The 18,793-nt window shown below is 31.4% G+C and overlaps 1 protein-coding gene across 1 annotated transcript; it reads left to right on the top strand.

The window, feature by feature from the left end:
* The first annotated feature begins 8,764 nt into the window (after positions 1 to 8,764).
* On the top strand, positions 8,765 to 18,793 carry LOC147808933 (uncharacterized). Its single transcript, XM_087162745.1, has 4 exons — positions 8,765 to 8,775; positions 14,191 to 15,441; positions 15,559 to 16,872; positions 18,670 to 18,793. Exons 1-4 carry the CDS (start codon positions 8,765 to 8,767, stop codon positions 18,791 to 18,793), a joined length of 2,700 nt encoding a protein of 899 aa, XP_087018871.1.

The raw sequence follows: 18,793 nt of genomic DNA, 5'->3' as shown, positions 1-18,793 counted from the left end.
CTTTCGAATGACATGGAGTGAAAAGAATATTTGTTGGTGGTAGAGGTTTCTTTGAAAAGTGATGGGCTCTATACTTTTGTTTAAGGTTTTGATTTAGCTCATAAAAATTTTATTTCATACTATTATTTTGTTCTTCTTCTTTCTAGCTATATGCTTGTTATTTCTTACATGTCAGAAAGTAGTCCTAATTTCGATTAGTGATGAAATGTCGAAATTTTTTTCTTGAACTAGGAAACAAGTGTAATCCTGTATTTGCGTTATACGTAAAGACTGGAAGTGATCGAATTTTGATTAACGACAAGTTAGTTATATTCTGTGATAAATTCTACTTAGTATCGCGCAGAAATAAATTGAAACCTGAATTATCATCAGTCACAGAGCTCTTGTAGAGATTCAAGCTCTCTATCTTCTCTGAAATTGGTTGAAATTTTGATGGCCAGCTTCATCTTTCACAGACACAAAAGCGAGTTAATAAAACCATAGTATTAATTGTAAATGATACATTTATCAATAATTGAAAATAATACTCCTAATATTAATTGTAAATAATACATAAATAATGAACGTGGTATTAATTATAAATAAGTAATAATATTTATGAATTTAAATTTTTTTTCTCTCGTATGTTTCAGAAATTTCGACTCACCTATAAAATTCCTAACAATTACATCCTTTTTTGGTTTTTATTTCTTAGCTTTATTAACATCCTTATTTATGATTCAACTGCTCCTTTCACAACGTTAATAGTCTTGTATTGTATAATAATGATGGTCACTATTAAAAAAAAATTAAGGAAAGTTTTTGCACTCAAAGAAAAAAAATTGTAAGTGCACTTAACCTCGCTATTTTGTTGCCCATACAGGATGATTCTTTTTTCTTTTTTTTTTTACGAAACTCTGCCTATTTGTCGGAAATTCACTCTCGAGTCCACATTGTCTACTACGTTGCCGTTCTTTAAGGACAAATATTTAAAAGGGAAAAGCATACACCCGCTTTTTCACTCCATATTCTTTTTTGCTAGCAATTTCTAAAAGATTTTATGATTGAACCTGACGTCACTGCAGGTCTGAAATTGTCCTTTTTCTCTCTCTCTCTCTCTTCAGACTACTCTTTTGAAAGAAAAAAAAAGTATGTTCTAAAGAAACTGATGTCAATATTGAAAGTTTTTCTCTTTCGAGTATTTTTCTTGAGAGACGTAATGGCACTTGTTGAATACGTTCTTTTGTCGACAAGGAAAAGTATGATGACAGTCCCTCCGAGCGAGCAAAAGATCTTCAGCACTTAAATCTTCAGCACTTAAAACTTGGCGAATTTAAAAATTGTCTCAGAGATGCCAACTTCCCCGGACACGCCAAAATAATTTAATAAAATGGTAGACAAATTCAAAGTAAATTTTGCAAATATTTGACTATTTTTGCTTGTTTTTAAAAGGTATAGCATGACATAAGTACTGTAAAGTGGGGAAGTATATAAGCCTTTGAATTATTTAGAAATAATGGTGGATAAAAATCTACTAAATTGAATTTATTAAACCAAGAATCACAATTGATAAACTACCACTTTAAAACATATATTTACTGTCCGGAGCAAGTGGGCAACTCATTTGTTTTATTAATTTTAAAAATAATAAAATCCATATACATAGATTTAGATAGATGGTCATTTTCGCAGCCAGTTTATCTCACGCATTTATTTATTTATTTATCTTTTATTGCAAAAGTTACTCACTTTAAGCACAAGTAAAGTAAGTGACTTCATAACAGTAAAAAATGCCAGATTTAATATAAGATCTAGGCCTAGGCCCCCTACATTTCTGAGAGCCCTCTAAATGTTATAAATAATTTCTTTCCCTTTTTTTTTAAAGAAATATTAATTAGAAAAACGAGTAAACAAAAATTGAAATAAATGTAAGGTCACATTTTCTAATATCGTAATTTACTCAAGTTATAAATTACTTAAAAACACTTCATAATTAAACAAGATGTAAATTTAGTTTAAAGTAACGAACAGGGAGCCCCTAATAGTTCGGTGCCTAGGGTCCCCACATTTCTAGATCTGACCCTGACCGTAAATGTCCTCATATGCCGCTAGGACAAATTAATTGGTGAAACATACATTAATTAGCTAATTAAGCTTTTAATTTACGCAAAGTCGCTTAATGTTTAAAAAACTCTTAATACTTATGCATCTTTTACTACCACTGCAAAAATTTTCCCAAGGACATTTACGGATCAGACGGTCAACCATCACCTCCTACATCAAAAAGCCTCCACACTGTCTTTTATAAGTAGTCCGCGCAGACTATTTAAAAAGTGAACCAGTTGTGCACATGAAACCAAAACCTTTTATTAAAGTAATTGAGAGAAATTCATCATATATATTTGAAAATTGAATCTGTAGTGGTTGACAAGTGAATAAGGCAAACCAATAATATTCATAAATAAAGCAAATTTTTAGTTATAAATTTGCTACCACTTTCTTATTTTAGCTAGATTTCGTATTAAGTGACTCGTTCAGAAAGTAGATATCCTTCACAACGGTCTGATCGGACTATTTATAATTTATAGGTAGATTTTTTATAACGGCGCAGGGTTTTTTATAATAAAAAACCGTGTGGAGGCGTTGGGTAAATGCTACGATGTTCTGTTTCAGACGCGGTAAAATAAAAAATATGTTTCTGGCTGTAGTTATATTTCAATTGTTCTTTGGGACTACAACTGAGAAAAATTATCCTTGGACTCAATAAAATTTGGCAAGTATACAAATGTTTCATGAGTCTCTTAGAAAACTCAAGCGTTTTCATTTCACTTTAATTTTAGGAATTATATTTTAGGGTGCTACTAATTTTAGGTTGATCCATTTTAACATCTTTACACATTTCTCTTAATTCCGAAATATATTTTGGTTTGTAGGATATAGTAAAAATAATGAGTTTCTTTTATCTCTTTTTTTTTTCATTTTTAAAAATTTTCCCCAGTTGTGATCACTCTAACATAAACATATAGATGTTTCATTGTACTAACCACCACATAAGCTTCCAAAAGATTAGCAATTGCATGACTACTAACCCAAAATATAAGTTTTCTATCACTTATATGATTTACATTAACCGATATATATGATTAACCGATATATATGATTTTCAATATTCGATAGATGTTTTTTGAGGGCAATAAAGTGACCCCCTATATTTTGGGGGGGGGGGAGTTATGTTTGTTCAGAGAAAATACGTTTTTGTGTCTGATTTAACAACTTAAAGCATCATCTGCTCTAATTAATTTGAATATTTGAGGTCGCACCCTCAAACCATTTAAATTGAGACCTAGAGCGTGAAGATCCGATTATTAGATCAGAAGTTATTCAGGGTGGTCCGTTTTATATTTTACGCACTGTATATATACACAATTTAAATAAGCGTGTGAGGTCTGTAAATCAGATACTGAACCTATAAAAGTGCTGGGCAAATTCAAGTAAATCAATATCATTTAATTTATTATTTCGCTATTACATAAAACAATGTGGAGTGCTAAAACTTCCGTTTGGCATCAATGATAATAATCATCACCTCCTAGATCAAAAAGCCTCCACACGATCTTTTATAAGTCGTCCGCTCAGACTATTTAAAAAGTGAACCAGTTGTGCACATGAATCCAAAACCTTTTATAAAAGTTTTTGAGAGAAATTTATCATATATATTTGAGAATTGAATCTGTAGTGGTTGACAAGTGAATAAGGCAAACCAATAATATTCATAAATAAAACAAATTTTTAGTCATATATTTGCTACCACTTTCTTATTTTAACTTGATTTTGTATTAAGTGACTCGTTCGTAAACTGGTTTACCTTAATAGTGGTCTGATCGGACTACTTATGAAAAACCGTGTAGAGGCTCTCAGTTATAAGAGGCGTTGTTATAATAGTATGGGGGGGGGGAGATGTCCGGAAGATTGATATGTCAATTTATCTCGAAATTTCACAGGTCCTAGTCTTAGTGTTACAATTTGTCTGGGCCGTGAATTTAAGTTCAGTTTGTCTTAAGGGTTAGCAGAGAGTGACGTTACTGTATGTTGCACACTTCAAGCATTTTGCTTGAGAAATTAAAAATAAATGGAAACGATAAAAGCAGCTTGCTCTAAACTAGGTTTGCTTCAGAATTTTTAGTTATATAGTTGTAGATGAGTAAAGAAATGTGTCAGCATGAGGAAGTGCTTTGAATATTCATATTTCAGATTGATCGATTTCAGTAGTTGTGATTTTATTTTGTCGAATTTAATTTTTTAGAATTGTATTTTTAAGCAGAAGTTGAAGTTTCAAATTTAGATTTGGAGTGGAAATTGGGGTTGAGACTATGATAAGATTTGTGAGAACTATTATTTATTTTGATCGTTGTAATAAGCAGCTATTTCTCTATATTTCTTGTCTTTACTATTTCTTTATATTTCTTGTCTTTTTAAAGTTGAATATTTCGTTTAAATTTCACAGGTTGCTTTCTTTATATTTACTGAGTACTCTTTTATATTACTGAATTGATTTACTTGTAGTAGCAGTTAAATTAATTTCCAATCATATATATGAGAAATGAAAATCAGATATTAAGGTAGAAAATTTCTTAGCATTGGAAATGATCTTTCAATATCCAGTAAAAGTTGACAGTCATGCAAATTGATGACAAATTAAATCAACATATTTGAACAAGCAAATTAAATCAACACATTAGAACAGATAAATTAAGTCAAACAAGAAAAAATTTCCGAAAACAAGTATTTTAAATTTAAAACAAAAAGAAAATAATGAAAAGTTTTAACAATTTTGATTTTTCAAATATCTACTGTTTGGTCATTTTATTTCAATATTTGAATTTTTTAAAAATCATACCCATAAAACTAGAATTAAATGACAAATACGTACCAACTTTTATTAAAATTTTGAATTTATAAATAATATGATATTTATTGAAGGCAGCTGTTTCGAAATACTAATTGATTTATTAAATTTCAAATATTGCTTATAGAGTTAAGCAAAAGATTTTTATAAGATTGAAAGACTGGCATAGGCCATGTGTGATACTGTTAAATTTCGTAAACAGGTCGGAGCGTTAATCTGGTAGTTCAGTGATTGCCACTTGATTCTAAGTTCTAAAATTCCTCAATTTAACAGAGATGCCTACTACATACGAGCAACGGATAAATATTTTCGAGTGGTAGTCTTTAAATGCATGATTCTTACTTTATTAAATTTGATTTATTGAGTTTTTACTCACACCTGCTTCTAAATAATTCAGTGACTTAATGTGATACGCCACTTAATTATAATTAAACCATGTAACTATTATTACTAAACCATGTAACTACTCATTCAAATCTACTGTAATATATATATTTAACCCTTTATAAAGCCGTGTTAAATATACTTACCTCCAATTTTTAAAGTCCATGTTAACTTTTCTACCACTTTTAATTTAACTTTCCATTTGGTAATAAATTCAGCTTTCTGTAAGAGCACCTGAATAAAATTTGCAACCACTTTTTAATATAAGAAAACGTATGAAAGTTATAGAATGCATAATTTCTTCTGAAGTTTGTAGCATTTATAAAATTTATCTTTAATTAAAGAAAAATAAAAGTCTACAATTTCCTAAAAGGACGTGGTGAATGTACTTACCACCCAAAAGAATAGCATTTAAATTAATTTTTTATAAACTAAATGAGTATTTCTTTTCTTATATCAATTACTATTCTTATAAGAATTTCAGTTCCAAAAACTCTTTAATTTATCTTTACTAGAAATACTTTACTTTTCTCTTCAAATCTAACACATCCAATCCATAGGTGTTTAAAGTGTAACTATACGATTTTTAATTCCAACTAAGCAGTGGTGTATTAAATAAATCAAACTATAATTACCCTGCCCCCAAATAAACTGCGATAAAAATAGTTTTGCTACCAGTTTCATCTTTTTTTTTTCCCTGATTATCGCCACCCTGAGAATGCATATACGGGCAAAGTTTTCTTATATATTTTGAAATATTTGGTAATAAATACTTAAGCTTTTTTTTCCCCTTCTTTTATCTAAGTTATTTTTTCTACTGTTACAGTATATAATTTGATCATTCAACCATTTATTTCCTTGATTATAAACATTTTAATTTCTTATTTTGCAAAGTAACTTTCGAAATTTAACTCACATATAGCAACAAGAGTAATGAAATACTTCGCTTTGTTGTTCTATCTCTTCAATCTCTGATTATACTGGCTTCTGGTCTTTGTTCATTTTTGCAAATTACCTCTAAATTACATCAATCCAAATGACCCTAACTGTGCTTTTTCATATTAAAAATCCCATTGATAAACTCATTTCTAGAATGGAGATCGTGCTAGTCGTAAGAAACTAAGCAAGAGTTCCAAATCGTGAGTTGCAAATGTTCGAAAAATTGGGCGCGCATGCACCTGCGGATACCCATCCATTGTGCAGAAGCGCCCTTTTTTCTAATTGCTGGCACCTGTTGATTATAGGGGTGGACCCCGAGGTGCAACTCAGACATTTTCTGATTGTTCCGCCCAATTGTTTTCGACGTTAATAAAGAAGCACTTGTTAGCCTTATCGTGAGCATGAATCTCTAAGGAATCTGAAATCAGAGCTTTAATTGAAGCGCGTTCAGTTGTCTAGCTTTTCGAATCGACTGGCGTTGCATTTGGCGCTAGTAACAGCCACTAATTCTCTGTTTCTGTCTTTCGGAATAGATGGAATGATAGCGTCACTGAATCACGTCTTTGCCCTAAGCTTTTTATTGATTCTGAAACTATTGTAAAAATGAAGATGTTTGTTTTGAGATGCTTCAGATTTGCAAACATATTGTATTGTAGTCGTGGGTTAGTTTCACATAAAATTATGGTGAGTTCCATGTTACAGTTAAGGTTTTACTGCGTCATTGAATAAAATGCAAAATATTAGGATTCTTCGAGTCATTTGAAAAATGATTAAATAATGATGCCAAACTTAAAAGGAATAAGAGATATTTTAGAATGAACATAACTATTAAAAAAATTCAATGATTTCAAATATAAGCATACATTTGAGGAAATCCCACGTCTCTGCTTTTTGAACTATGCCAATTAAAACTTCCAATCAGAAAAATATCCTTACTTGTTAAACGATACTAATCAGTCTTTCGAACCAGAAAAACATTTTGTAAGTAACTAATCTGCGCGTGCAGTACCTGTTATACTTCAAAATAAAAAACTCAAATAGTTAATTCCACAGCTTAATAAAGTTATAATCCTCGTTCGCCAACCATTACTTTCCAGTCGCCATCTGAATTTGAGAAGTCATTTAATTGTCGCATATTACACGTCGGTCACCGCCTCTTAAATAATTGAATGAAATTATAGAGTAAAAATTTCTGTAAAAGAGTTGTCGAGCATTTTTAAATCAGAAAAATATCTTGTGAGTAACGAATCTGCAATATTAAACATTAACACGTTCACGCCGGGTTGACCCACTTTTCGGTCACGCTAGAATGTCTCATCTTGGCAGCGCACCAGAGTAAAAACATTGTAACAGTAAATTTAATTTTTTAGTTTTTTTCCGGGAATAATAAAAATCCATAACTACCAATTGTTTTTAACGGATGCAATTTTTATATTGAATTGCTTCTTCGCCGTGAAATATTTCTTTACAGTGAGTTGTTATTGTTGAGAATAGATTAACTCCTCCCGAATATTATCTAATATTGAAATAGTTCTTCTACCAGTATTTTCACTTTTCCGGCCGTGAGCATGTTAATACATATATTGATGCATTATGCATATTAATGCGTAATACACATAATTAAATAATTTTGATAAAATTTAAAAGCCAAACAATTCCAGCTAAAATTTGTCGACCATTTTTCACTCAAAAAAGTATGTTGTGAGCAACGAATCGGCACGTGCAGTACCTGTTATTCTTATAAAATGAAAATTTTCAATAGTTTATTCTACAGCTTATTAAAGTTATAATCCTCTACCATAACTTTCCAGCCTCCACCTAAATTTGAAAAATCATTTTACTGACACATTATACACTTCTGCCATTGTATCTGCACCACCTGCTCGCTAATTTCAAGTTCTATGTTTGCGTTTTTTTCATATAAATCTCCTCACCCCAACTGATTGCTTTCAACCTGCATAGTAAGTAGTCGATATCGAAGCCAAGTACTCGACAAAAGAGAATAAAGCTCTTTATTAGTAGATGAAAACACCTTTTACAGATTATAGCCCGATTATTGGTATAACCTCCATATCGTGTTCAGACTTCACGATCGTGTTTTCTTAAAGGGCTAAAAGTCAGAAGGCAAACAGAATCCTGGCTGAAAGAACACTGACAGATCCACGTCAAAACTTCACTCAACACCTTTTTGTGACAAAGAAAGGCAAGGGCAACAATTGAACAAAGAATGGCAGAGGGGAAAGATGGTTCTGGAGGTATTATTGCCGACCCTTCAACACCCTCGGCAGAGAGAAGAAAAATATGCAGCGTGAATTAAGTATGGTAGAATAGCATATTTGCCAACAAGAAGCAATGCTTTGTGGATGAGGGGATATTGTAGAAGAAGGATTTTCTGCTACAGAGGAAGATATTGTTGAGAAGATTTGAAGAAAGTGGAAATACCTTGGAGAGGATAAAGTCGGATTTTGGTGAAATTCTACCGCATTTAGAAGTGTTGAGTGATGTTGATTCGAGTGGAAATGAAAAGAATTTTCGCACCACGCTTACCATTGGAACATGCAGTTGAAGTAAGTCTTAAGATATGCTCAAAGAATTACGAAAGAAGATATTTTTAGTTGACAAAGATTCTAGCATTCCAATGGTACACTGATAGAAACAGACAGAAAAGCGGCAACAAAAGTCTTTTAAATATGTTTTTTTGATTTACATATATAAAATATATTGATTTTTGATTACTCATATGAAGTAACACTTAGAACTTGTAATATGCTATTTTAACAAATGTTGGGTGTTTGTAACAGTTGTTAATGACTGTTAGATAAATCTTTAGCCTATGTCGTCTGCACTCAGAGCCAACGCTAAGCATTTGCCACCTCGCCAAATGCGATAAAATCGTAAATTTATCGAGAAAAAAAATTGTGTTTTGGTGAATGATTTTTTCCACTGGAAGCAAATTAAAATTACGTCAAAATAAATTTTTCTAAACGAATCAGGATTTTTTATTCGATTACAGTAATTTTCAGTAGATGAGCAGCATAACCAATTAGAATTAGGTTCAAATAATATACGCCGGAAACAAACTACAGTAAAATAGTTTTCTATGGGGAAAAAATTAATCATAATTTTTTTTTAAGAATTACATTTGGCGAAGACTCTTGATGTTTGTCTAATTTAATGGCTAATAATTAGAAATCCTTAGCACTGGCCTCGTATGCCATTTGCAAAAATAAGGCAAAATTTAAATATTACACATGGCAAAAACCACAATTTTGTGAAAATGAACAGAGTTTGTGATCCATCTTTCTAGTAGTTGCAAAGTTACTCCTAAGCTACATCAGTGGGTTTCATTAAAATAGGCAAAAATTAGGGAATCATCCATTGATATTACATTGCATATCCCACTAGACTTGCAAAATCTTGCTAGACTGGTGATTTTTATAAAATAAATTTAATATTTTCTTTTATGTATTTAAGTAATTTGTCCATTTTAAAGTTCAAGTAATTCTTTTTAGCAGGATAATGTCTAATGATTAAAATGAAATCTTAGCTTCAGATTTAAGGAAAGCAATGGCTCTTTTAATTTCTTTGCGGCGGAAAAGATTCGAACTACCTTTGTATTTTTATATAAATGTGTATAATTTGTTGCTACGATGGCTCAATGGGTGAAGACACTGAACTGCCATTCTGAAGTCAGAAGTATTAGGGTTCAATCCTTGGAGGTGCCACCAGGGACTAATACAGGGGTGCCACCAGGGACTATGGGTGCCACCCAGACCCTTTATCTATGGATGCCACCCAGCTACTAGCGATGGGTACCAACTTGTCTGGGAAGTAAACGCGGAATTGTACACAATACTGAACACATTATAGCAATCAGGCCACTGGACACGAAATTGTGGAGCCTTAACTTCCATGACCCCCCTGGCTCCTGATGGGCTGTTCCGGGAAGCGACTTTACACATTGTCGACTCCCGGGCACCCCCACTCGCCGCGGTTTTATTTGTCAACTGTTTCACCGCCTTATCTAGTAACCCTCACTCAGAGGCAACCCTACGCTCGCCTCAATACAGCACTCGCAAAAGTCATAAACGAATCTTCGCGCTCATGATTATTTTTAAAAGTTGCTTGTTGAATTAAGTTAAAATTTTATCCTCGTTTAAGACTAGAAAAATTCAAATATCGAGAACAAAATACTTCGTCCTTCTGTAAAGAAAGAGGAAGAAAAATTTACATACACACAATTATTTCAGTTAATTGCATACATATTTCGGTTAAAAAAAATTTCAAATAGAAACTATTCTTGTAAATTAAATAAAAATCTGGAGTAATAAAATATTTATATCTTCAGAATAATCAATTTCTTTTGAATATCTTAATTAATAAACAAAGTTTAAAAAAATAATCCCCTATATAAATCATCACATTATTAAGTGTACATATTTTTAAAGATAAAACTATTAAAAAAATTTTTACGCAGTTTGAAAAATAATTATTTTCATTTCCGTCATTTTTACCAGGTTTTTTCAATTGTTTCTATTTTGGAAAAAATATGTATTCTTCAAAATGCTTACAATATCTTGAAAAAATTGCATATATTTCATACTGAACAACTTTTGATTGACAATATTTCCTTCAAAAGAGAGTCTTTAAAAAAATTTGAAAATATTTTCATTAAATTTGTTCAAATATTTTCTGTAAATGTATTATGAAAACAAGGAGAAAAAATATTTTTAGTAAAGCCATGACATAACGAAACAAATCTCTGACATACTCACTACTATTTTCGTATAGTTAATTTATTTTTTATAACATCAAATCATATTTATTAAAACTTAAAGTTGTGGCTGCTTAACTTTTTTTAATGTTTCTTAAATTTGTCAGGGAAAATTCCGATATTTTCCATTTTTCTTGCTTCTATCACTATTATTTGTATATATCTGAAATTACTCACCTTCGTTTTAATTGTTTCCTAATTAATTTTATCATATATTTTGCTATATATATTTATCCTTTCATTCCATGCTTCATTAATTTCATAACTTATCCATCTTGTAACTTTTTATACATAATTTTATAACAACTTTAGCTTATTAGATTCTATAACTCAACAATTGGTCTATATATTTTATAATTTTTTTATTCAATTTTTGGGCTTCTAAATAAGATATGAAAAAAATATTATTAAAATTATTACATTTATTGTCAATCTAAAATTAGGCCTTTTTTTCCCCCTAAGTGCGAAAACACATTTACTAACTTAAGGTAACGTAATTTAACACCATTCATCTATTTTAATAAGAACGATTCAGAGAAAAGCAGGATCAGAAAAAATGAGATGTGTATTTTAATTTATATTCTGCTTTAAAAATGAGACGAGACACAGAAAACTTTTCTGTTATTATTTAATAGTATTCATTAGTCTTTAAAATTCCAAAAGAATTTTTTAGTTGCTGGAATCATGTAATAGTCTCATTTGTAACAACTTGTTTTTTAATCTTTTTTTACACAATAGCTTTTATTGTATGTAATTTGCTTTAAAAGTTCAAATATTTATTTTCAGATTGTCATGCAGTCTGTGTGTCTGAAAACTGTATGACCTATTTTATTTTATTTGTTCCTTGCAGAATGGTAATAATTGTTTCTTATTTGATAATAAAAATCTTACTTTTGCTGAGATAACTGATCGCAAGAGTTTTGTTTTATTATCATAACATCGATTAATTTTTTTTTGAGAAAAGTTTAAGTCCTCAGCCTTTCAACCCAATTGCTTTAAAACTACTTTCTTTATTTAAAGTAAATTATTAAATTTAAAAATTGTTAAGATTCTCTTATTTGACTCAATATCTTGTCTTTAATGAATCAGAAATAAATAAACAGATTGTCCTTAAATTGTTATACAGTTATGATATGAGAATGTCAAAGTTGATGCTTACTTACTGTTTACATTATATTCCTAATTTACAAATCATAAAAAGTTTTCTTTAATCAAAATTGTGTTCACCTCATAAATATACTTTAACTGCCACAAATTTTTAAGTCTTGGCTACCAAAGCTGTGGACGTATGAAGAAGTACGTATGAAGGAATTTATCGTTTGGGACATAACATTTACATAAAGTGTCAAATCTAAGTACAATTGTTTGAACGCAAATATTATTAGCACTGCAAATGGGAATCATGACATCAAATTTAATCATAGATATCAATGTCAGAAAAGTAAAAAAGAATAAATTCATGCATAAAGCTGACAGCAACAATCTCCTCTTCATTACACGTATATAAAAAGAAAATGCTTAAAACTCATAAATTGTGTAGTTACTTAAATTAAAGGTTTTAAAAACTAAACAATAAGGTACAAAACCCTTCTGCACTATAGAATATTGTGTCCACATACTTGGTAAAGACACCATAAATTATTTGCAATAAATTTATAAAAATAATTAAAAAGCTATACCCTATTCATATATTCTACACCCACAGCAAAACTTTATCCTAAAAAGGAAATAAAAAAGTAAGAAATAAATATGTGTTTCAGGAAGTCCGAATAAAAAGAGAATGATAATACACAAAAACTTTTAAAGCAGCTAAATTTATTCACACCTCATGTTCACTCATGAGTTTTTTAAATCGTATGTCGCAAGTGAAACATGCGCGAATTAATATTGGAAGATTTTCGCGAGAAAACTTGAAAGCCGACTTGGCGAATGTAAGATTGGCGAATTTCAAAATACGGTGCCAAAGAAGTGCTCGGGAGTCGACAATGTGTAAAGTCGCTTCCGGCGACGCTTTGCTTTTGTATATTTTGTATACAATATTCAAGCAGATATTTTATGGACGATATTTTGCAGAGATGAAAAGATTTGAAAGGCATATCAACTGTTAATAGGCTTTGTGCAAATAAACAGTTTAAAATTTGATCCAATGAAACATTCGGAATTCTAGGTACAGAATTAAAAGTCATTTTGGCGTATGCAAATTTAAAAAACTTCGTCAAAAAAGTTGAAAAATTATTATTTTTCACTTTCAAAACTGCATTTCTACCATTTATAAATACGAATTGAAGTTATATATCACTACGCCTAATGCACCGCATCCAAACCAAAAGATCAACCATTTGTTCAATCCTAGAAATTATATATTAAAAAACTTAAAATTATTATACTATTTTAATATTTGATAAACAAAATATATCGATACCTAAAGTTGTCTGTCAAATTAATAATATTTTATTGTCAATGAGAAAATCCGTCATATGAAAAGGGAATAGAGATGGCATTTTCAACACAACACTTCCCTGCAACTTAGATAAATATGTTCTCAAATTACAACGAAACTCCGTTTTTTTTTTTTTGCATTTATTGTTACATATGTACAAGATGGTATTCTTAGTGTTTTGGTGTGAGAATATTTTTTAGATATACATTTTAATATTAAGTAACGGAATTAGCATTTTTCGAAGAATGTCAATTATTATACAGGCAAACAGCGAAAAACCCAGTAAATTGTTAGGCCACGGTGCTTATCCTAATAGTAAATTTTCATATTTAATAATAAAAAAAGCACTATTTCTTAACTAACACTTTCTGGAAAGAAAACTAAGGCAAAAACACTAAATTTTTCACAAAATTTGGCACAACATATACTAGAAAGTAACAATACTCCCTAAAAACAATTGCGTGTCCATAACAAAAAACATTGTATACTAATATTATAGCAGAACAGAACATTAGAATTGTTATTATTTTTTACATTTTCAGTTATATTTCTAAAACTAACTGCAAAAATATTTTTTTTAAAAATGTGTATGTTTAATTTTTAAAAAAGAAGCGTCTTATTCAAACTGCAAGTCATGCCATGGCTGAAAGCCCTTATATAGCAAGACGGAAAAGAGAAAAAACTGGTACGTAAGACATTTCATTCCAGCATTTTTTTTCGAAAAAAATAAAATATCTGTAACTATCAAGATTTCTTTTATAATTTTAGCATATATATAAAACTGCGGGTCACCCAAGCCGGACTGGTCGGAGGGGAGACACCAGACGAAGAGGAACACCCTGGTCCTCCAGGTTGGGGGTTGGGCGTGGGGCCAACAACCCCACCCTGTAAAAAACTCCATGTTACGAAATCTCAAGTAGAAAATAAACCCGGGCTGACTTTAAGGAAACGGACTGGAAATGGTTTGAGGCATATGAGAATTGGATCGTGGAATGTTCGATCATTGTATAGAAATAAGGGGTTGCAAATGCTGATTGAACAAGTTGACAGCTATAGAATTGATTTGTTGGCTGTGCAAGAAATTCGATGGACAGGAGAGGGAATAATTGAAAAGAAAAATCATACAGTTGTCTATAGCTGTGATAGAGAAAAACACATGTTTGGTACTGGTTTCATATTGAGTAAGAGAATAAGACCACTTCTGATTGATTTTGATTGCAGGACACCTAGACTATGCAAAATAAGGATAAAGGGCATTTTCTTTAACTACTGTTTTATCAACTTTCATGCTCCTACAGAGGACAAAGATGGCGCGGAAAAGGAGCTTTTCTACGAGGAGCTACATAGATTATATAATTCATGTCCTAAAAATGACGTTAAAATCTTTCTAGGGGATGCAAATGCAAAAATTGGAGTGGAAAAAGAGTTCAGGCCAGTGATTGGAGGGTATAGTCTTCATGATATTTCAAATGACAACGGAAAAAGACTCATAGATTTTGCTACAGATCATAATATGGTCATACCAAGTACAATGTTCCAACATAAAAGAATTCATAAAATGACTTGGAAATCTCCTAATGGAAATACTTACAACCAGATTGACCATATTTTAATTGATTCAAGACACAAATCGGATATACTGGACGTAAGATCTTATCGTGGGGCAAACATAGATTCCGATCATTTTCTAGTTCTGGCAGAGGTTAGAGCCAGAATATCAAATATTCGTAAAGCTCGCGGAGAACGTCTGAAAAAATATGATGGTGAACAGCTAAAAAAAGAGACTACAAGAAAAAAGTTCCAGGAACAAATTGAAAGGAGGCTTGAAGTGACTGATGATTCTTCAGAAAGGGATGATGTTAACAGGGAATGGAATGTTATTAAGAGAGCTCTTATCGAAACAGGAGACCAGGTTGTGGAAAAGATCGAGAGAACCGGAAGAAAGGACTGGTTTGACAATGATTGTTTTATGGCAACTTATAAAAAGAATGAGGCTTATAAAAGAATGATAAGTTCAAGGCATGCAAGAAATGCTGAAAATGCTTATAAAGAAGCAAGAAGAGAAGAGAAGAAGATCCATAAAGAAAAAAAGAGATTATTTTTCGAAGATCTTTTTGAAAATGTTGAACATTTAAGGGGATCAAGGGAAAGCAGAGCTTTCTTTCGAGAAATAAACTTGGGTCGCAAGGAATTCAAGCCAAGAACAAACTCTTGCAGAAGCAGGGAAGGAACGATCTTAAGCGATAGAGAAGAGGTGCTGAACAGATGGAATGAACACTTTGACCATCTGTTGAATGGTGATGAGGAAGAAGACGAGATAGCAATAGACAATTTACAGATGCATAACCAAGAAATGGTTACACCTCCAACGTTGGAAGAGGTCATCATGGGAATTGACAAATTAAAAAACAATAAAGCTCCTGGCCCTGACACCATACCATCTGAATTAATAAAAGGTGGGGGAATGGAGGTTGCGAAGAAAATATATGATCTATTACTAATTATATGGGAACGGGAAGTAATCCCAGAGGATTGGAAAATTAGTTTGACTTGTGTAATTCATAAAAAGGGAGATGTTCTTGAATGCTCAAACTATCGAGGAATTAACTTACTTTGCACGAGCTATAAGGTATTCTCAAATATTTTATTCAATAGACTTACTATGTTTTCAGAGGGAATAATAGGAGAGTATCAAAGTGGTTTTAGAAGGGGAAGATCAACTACTGAGCAAATTTTTACCATTCGGCAGATATTGGAGAAAACGAGAGAATTTGGAATTGATTTGCACAACCTGTTCATTGACTTTAAAACCGCCTATGATAGTATTAACAGAAAAGCTCTGATCATGGCAATGAGAGAATTTAAAATACCAGAAAAATTGGTGAGATTGATTAACCTAACACTAAGTGAAACTAAAATCATGGTAAAAATACAGAATTGTTTATCAGAGCCATTAGAAATAAAAAATGGTGTGCGACAGGGAGATTCTTTAGCCTGTCTCCTCTTTAATCTAGCATTAGAAAAGGTAATAAGAGATTCAAAAATCAATAACAGAGGAACTATATTTAATAAGTCAATACAATTGTTGGCTTTTGCTGACGATATAGGAATTATTGCTCGAACACCAAGAGCACTTGAAGAGGCCTTTATTTCTTTAGAGAAAGAGGCCCTGAAGATGGGTCTAAAAATAAATGAAAATAAAACTAAATATATGCCTTGTACTAAAACAGCCCACAGGAGTACCCATCTAAAAATTGGGGGACATTCATTCGAGGTAGTGGACAGCTTCACGTATTTAGGCTCTGAAATAAATAACAGGAACGATGTAACTGCAGAAATACGAAAGAGAATCACAGCAGCAAATAGGTGCCTTTATGGCTTAAGAAAGTTTTTAAGATCAAACGTAATCAAGAGAAAAACAAAGCTGTTATTATTTAAAGGCCTCATTAGGTCAGTTTTAACATATGCTTGTGAAACATGGACATTGACTCGTGCAGATGAAGAAATGCTGAGCATATTTGAGAGAAAGATATTACGGTGCATTTTTGGAGGAATTAATAAAAACGGTCAGTGGTTAAGAAGATCAAATTTAGAACTCTATCGATCATATAATGAACCAGACATCATAAGATTCATTAAGGTCCAAAAGATAAAATGGGCAGGCCACTTAGTAAGAATGGAAGAAGACCGTATTGTGAAAAAGATTTTTGATGCCCGGCCGACAGGAACACGTAGAAGGGGCAGGCCAAATCTCAGATGACTAGATACCCTGGAGAAAGATTTATCTATATTAAAAATAAAGAATTGGAAGTCCATTGCCAAAAGAAGGACAGCTTGGAAAAAACTACTGGAGAAGGCCAAGGCCCATCCTGGGCTGTCGAGCCAGTGAGGAAGGAAGGATATAAAACTGCTTCTTTTCCGAAATAAAGTAGATATTGTTGAATAGTTTTAAAAAAGAATAAGTAAACTCCTCCCAAAAACTAGCTATAACCGAAAAGGTTTTACTACCAGCCTTTCCTCGTTTCCGTCTCGCTTTCACCCCTGAGTCATGCGCTTACGTATGAAAATTAAGATTTAACTGAGAAATTGCTTTGTTACTAGTTATATACTTTTTAATTTCGTTACAGTTGAAACCTTAGTCTTTTATTTATTAATTTTATTGTTTCATCAACGCCAATTTGTTTATGTGAATAACAGCAATTATAAACGTAAAAGGCAAATTAAAAGAATTTTGTGTACCATTAATAACAAATAATTAAAAAAAATTATGTAAAAAAAAACATTTCAAAAGATCGTGCAAGCACAATTAGCTTTTCACAATTTAAAGAATTTTCTTTGAAACTTTGAATTCAAAAAATCCTCCACGAAGGCAAATTTCTCCCAATACTTGATCCAGAAGTTTCCTTGTCTTCTGGATTGGGTTCAAAATTACAAGGTTGCGTAGTTGAACATTAGTAGTCGTAAACCCAAAACTTGGGTCTGATGTTAAACGACAGTTATAAAATAAAATAATGAGTATTTAAATACAGTTTTTTATTATTATTCAATTCTTTATCAAACGTACTTTAATCAATTTGTTCATCGAACAAAACAATAAATGGATTATTAAATAAAATTTTTAATTATCGTCCAATAAATTGGCATATTTATTTTTAACCCTTTGTTCATTATCATTACATTCGCTGCGTTTATTATTATATTTACATTCATTTTCAAATCAACTTTTTATGATCATTTAAAAAATTTTCAAGTCATTAAACACTTTGTTCCTCAAATGAAATAATGAATGAATCATTAAATGAAACTTTAATTATCATCCCATAAATCGGCATATTTATTTTTAGCACTTCATTCCTAAAGCGATGTTATATCATGGAGTTTTTTATTATCACCTAATAATTTGTCTAATGTAATTTAAACATTTCATTCTATTTTGTGGCAACAAAGAAAATTGTCACCTCCACTCATATTGAATCAACTCTCAACAAAACTTACCAAACTATTATTTTCTTCTTAATCATTTCTGACGGCGCAGAACTCACTGTTTTTTGGCATTGTCTGCACATTTCATCCACCAACGCTTTCGCCAAAGAATATGAATTATTTTTTATTTCAATACTTTTTTTTCTTCATTTTTTACTGTTAAACACAGCGGGATGCTTTCCCCATCTGCTAGAATAACCGTAATGAATCTATTATGACTACCGAAAGAATAAATACATTTTTTCTGCCCTTTTTGAATTTTAGAGGTGGTGTATTTTTATTAATGGATGAGGTGGGGGGGAAGGAAGAGCTCGGAATAGAGAGATCAGGTGATTATCAATTGTTGCCAAGAAAAGAGGGGGTATCTCATCGGGAGGTAACGCCCTAA

Source organism: Parasteatoda tepidariorum, chromosome 5 (genome assembly GCF_982258835.1).
Source record: "Parasteatoda tepidariorum strain Cologne lab strain chromosome 5, Ptep-v5.0, whole genome shotgun sequence".
Lineage (NCBI taxonomy): Eukaryota > Metazoa > Arthropoda > Arachnida > Araneae > Theridiidae > Parasteatoda > Parasteatoda tepidariorum.
The sequence above is the reverse complement of the archived record's forward strand: the minus strand, read 5'-3'. Positions and strand labels throughout refer to the sequence as shown.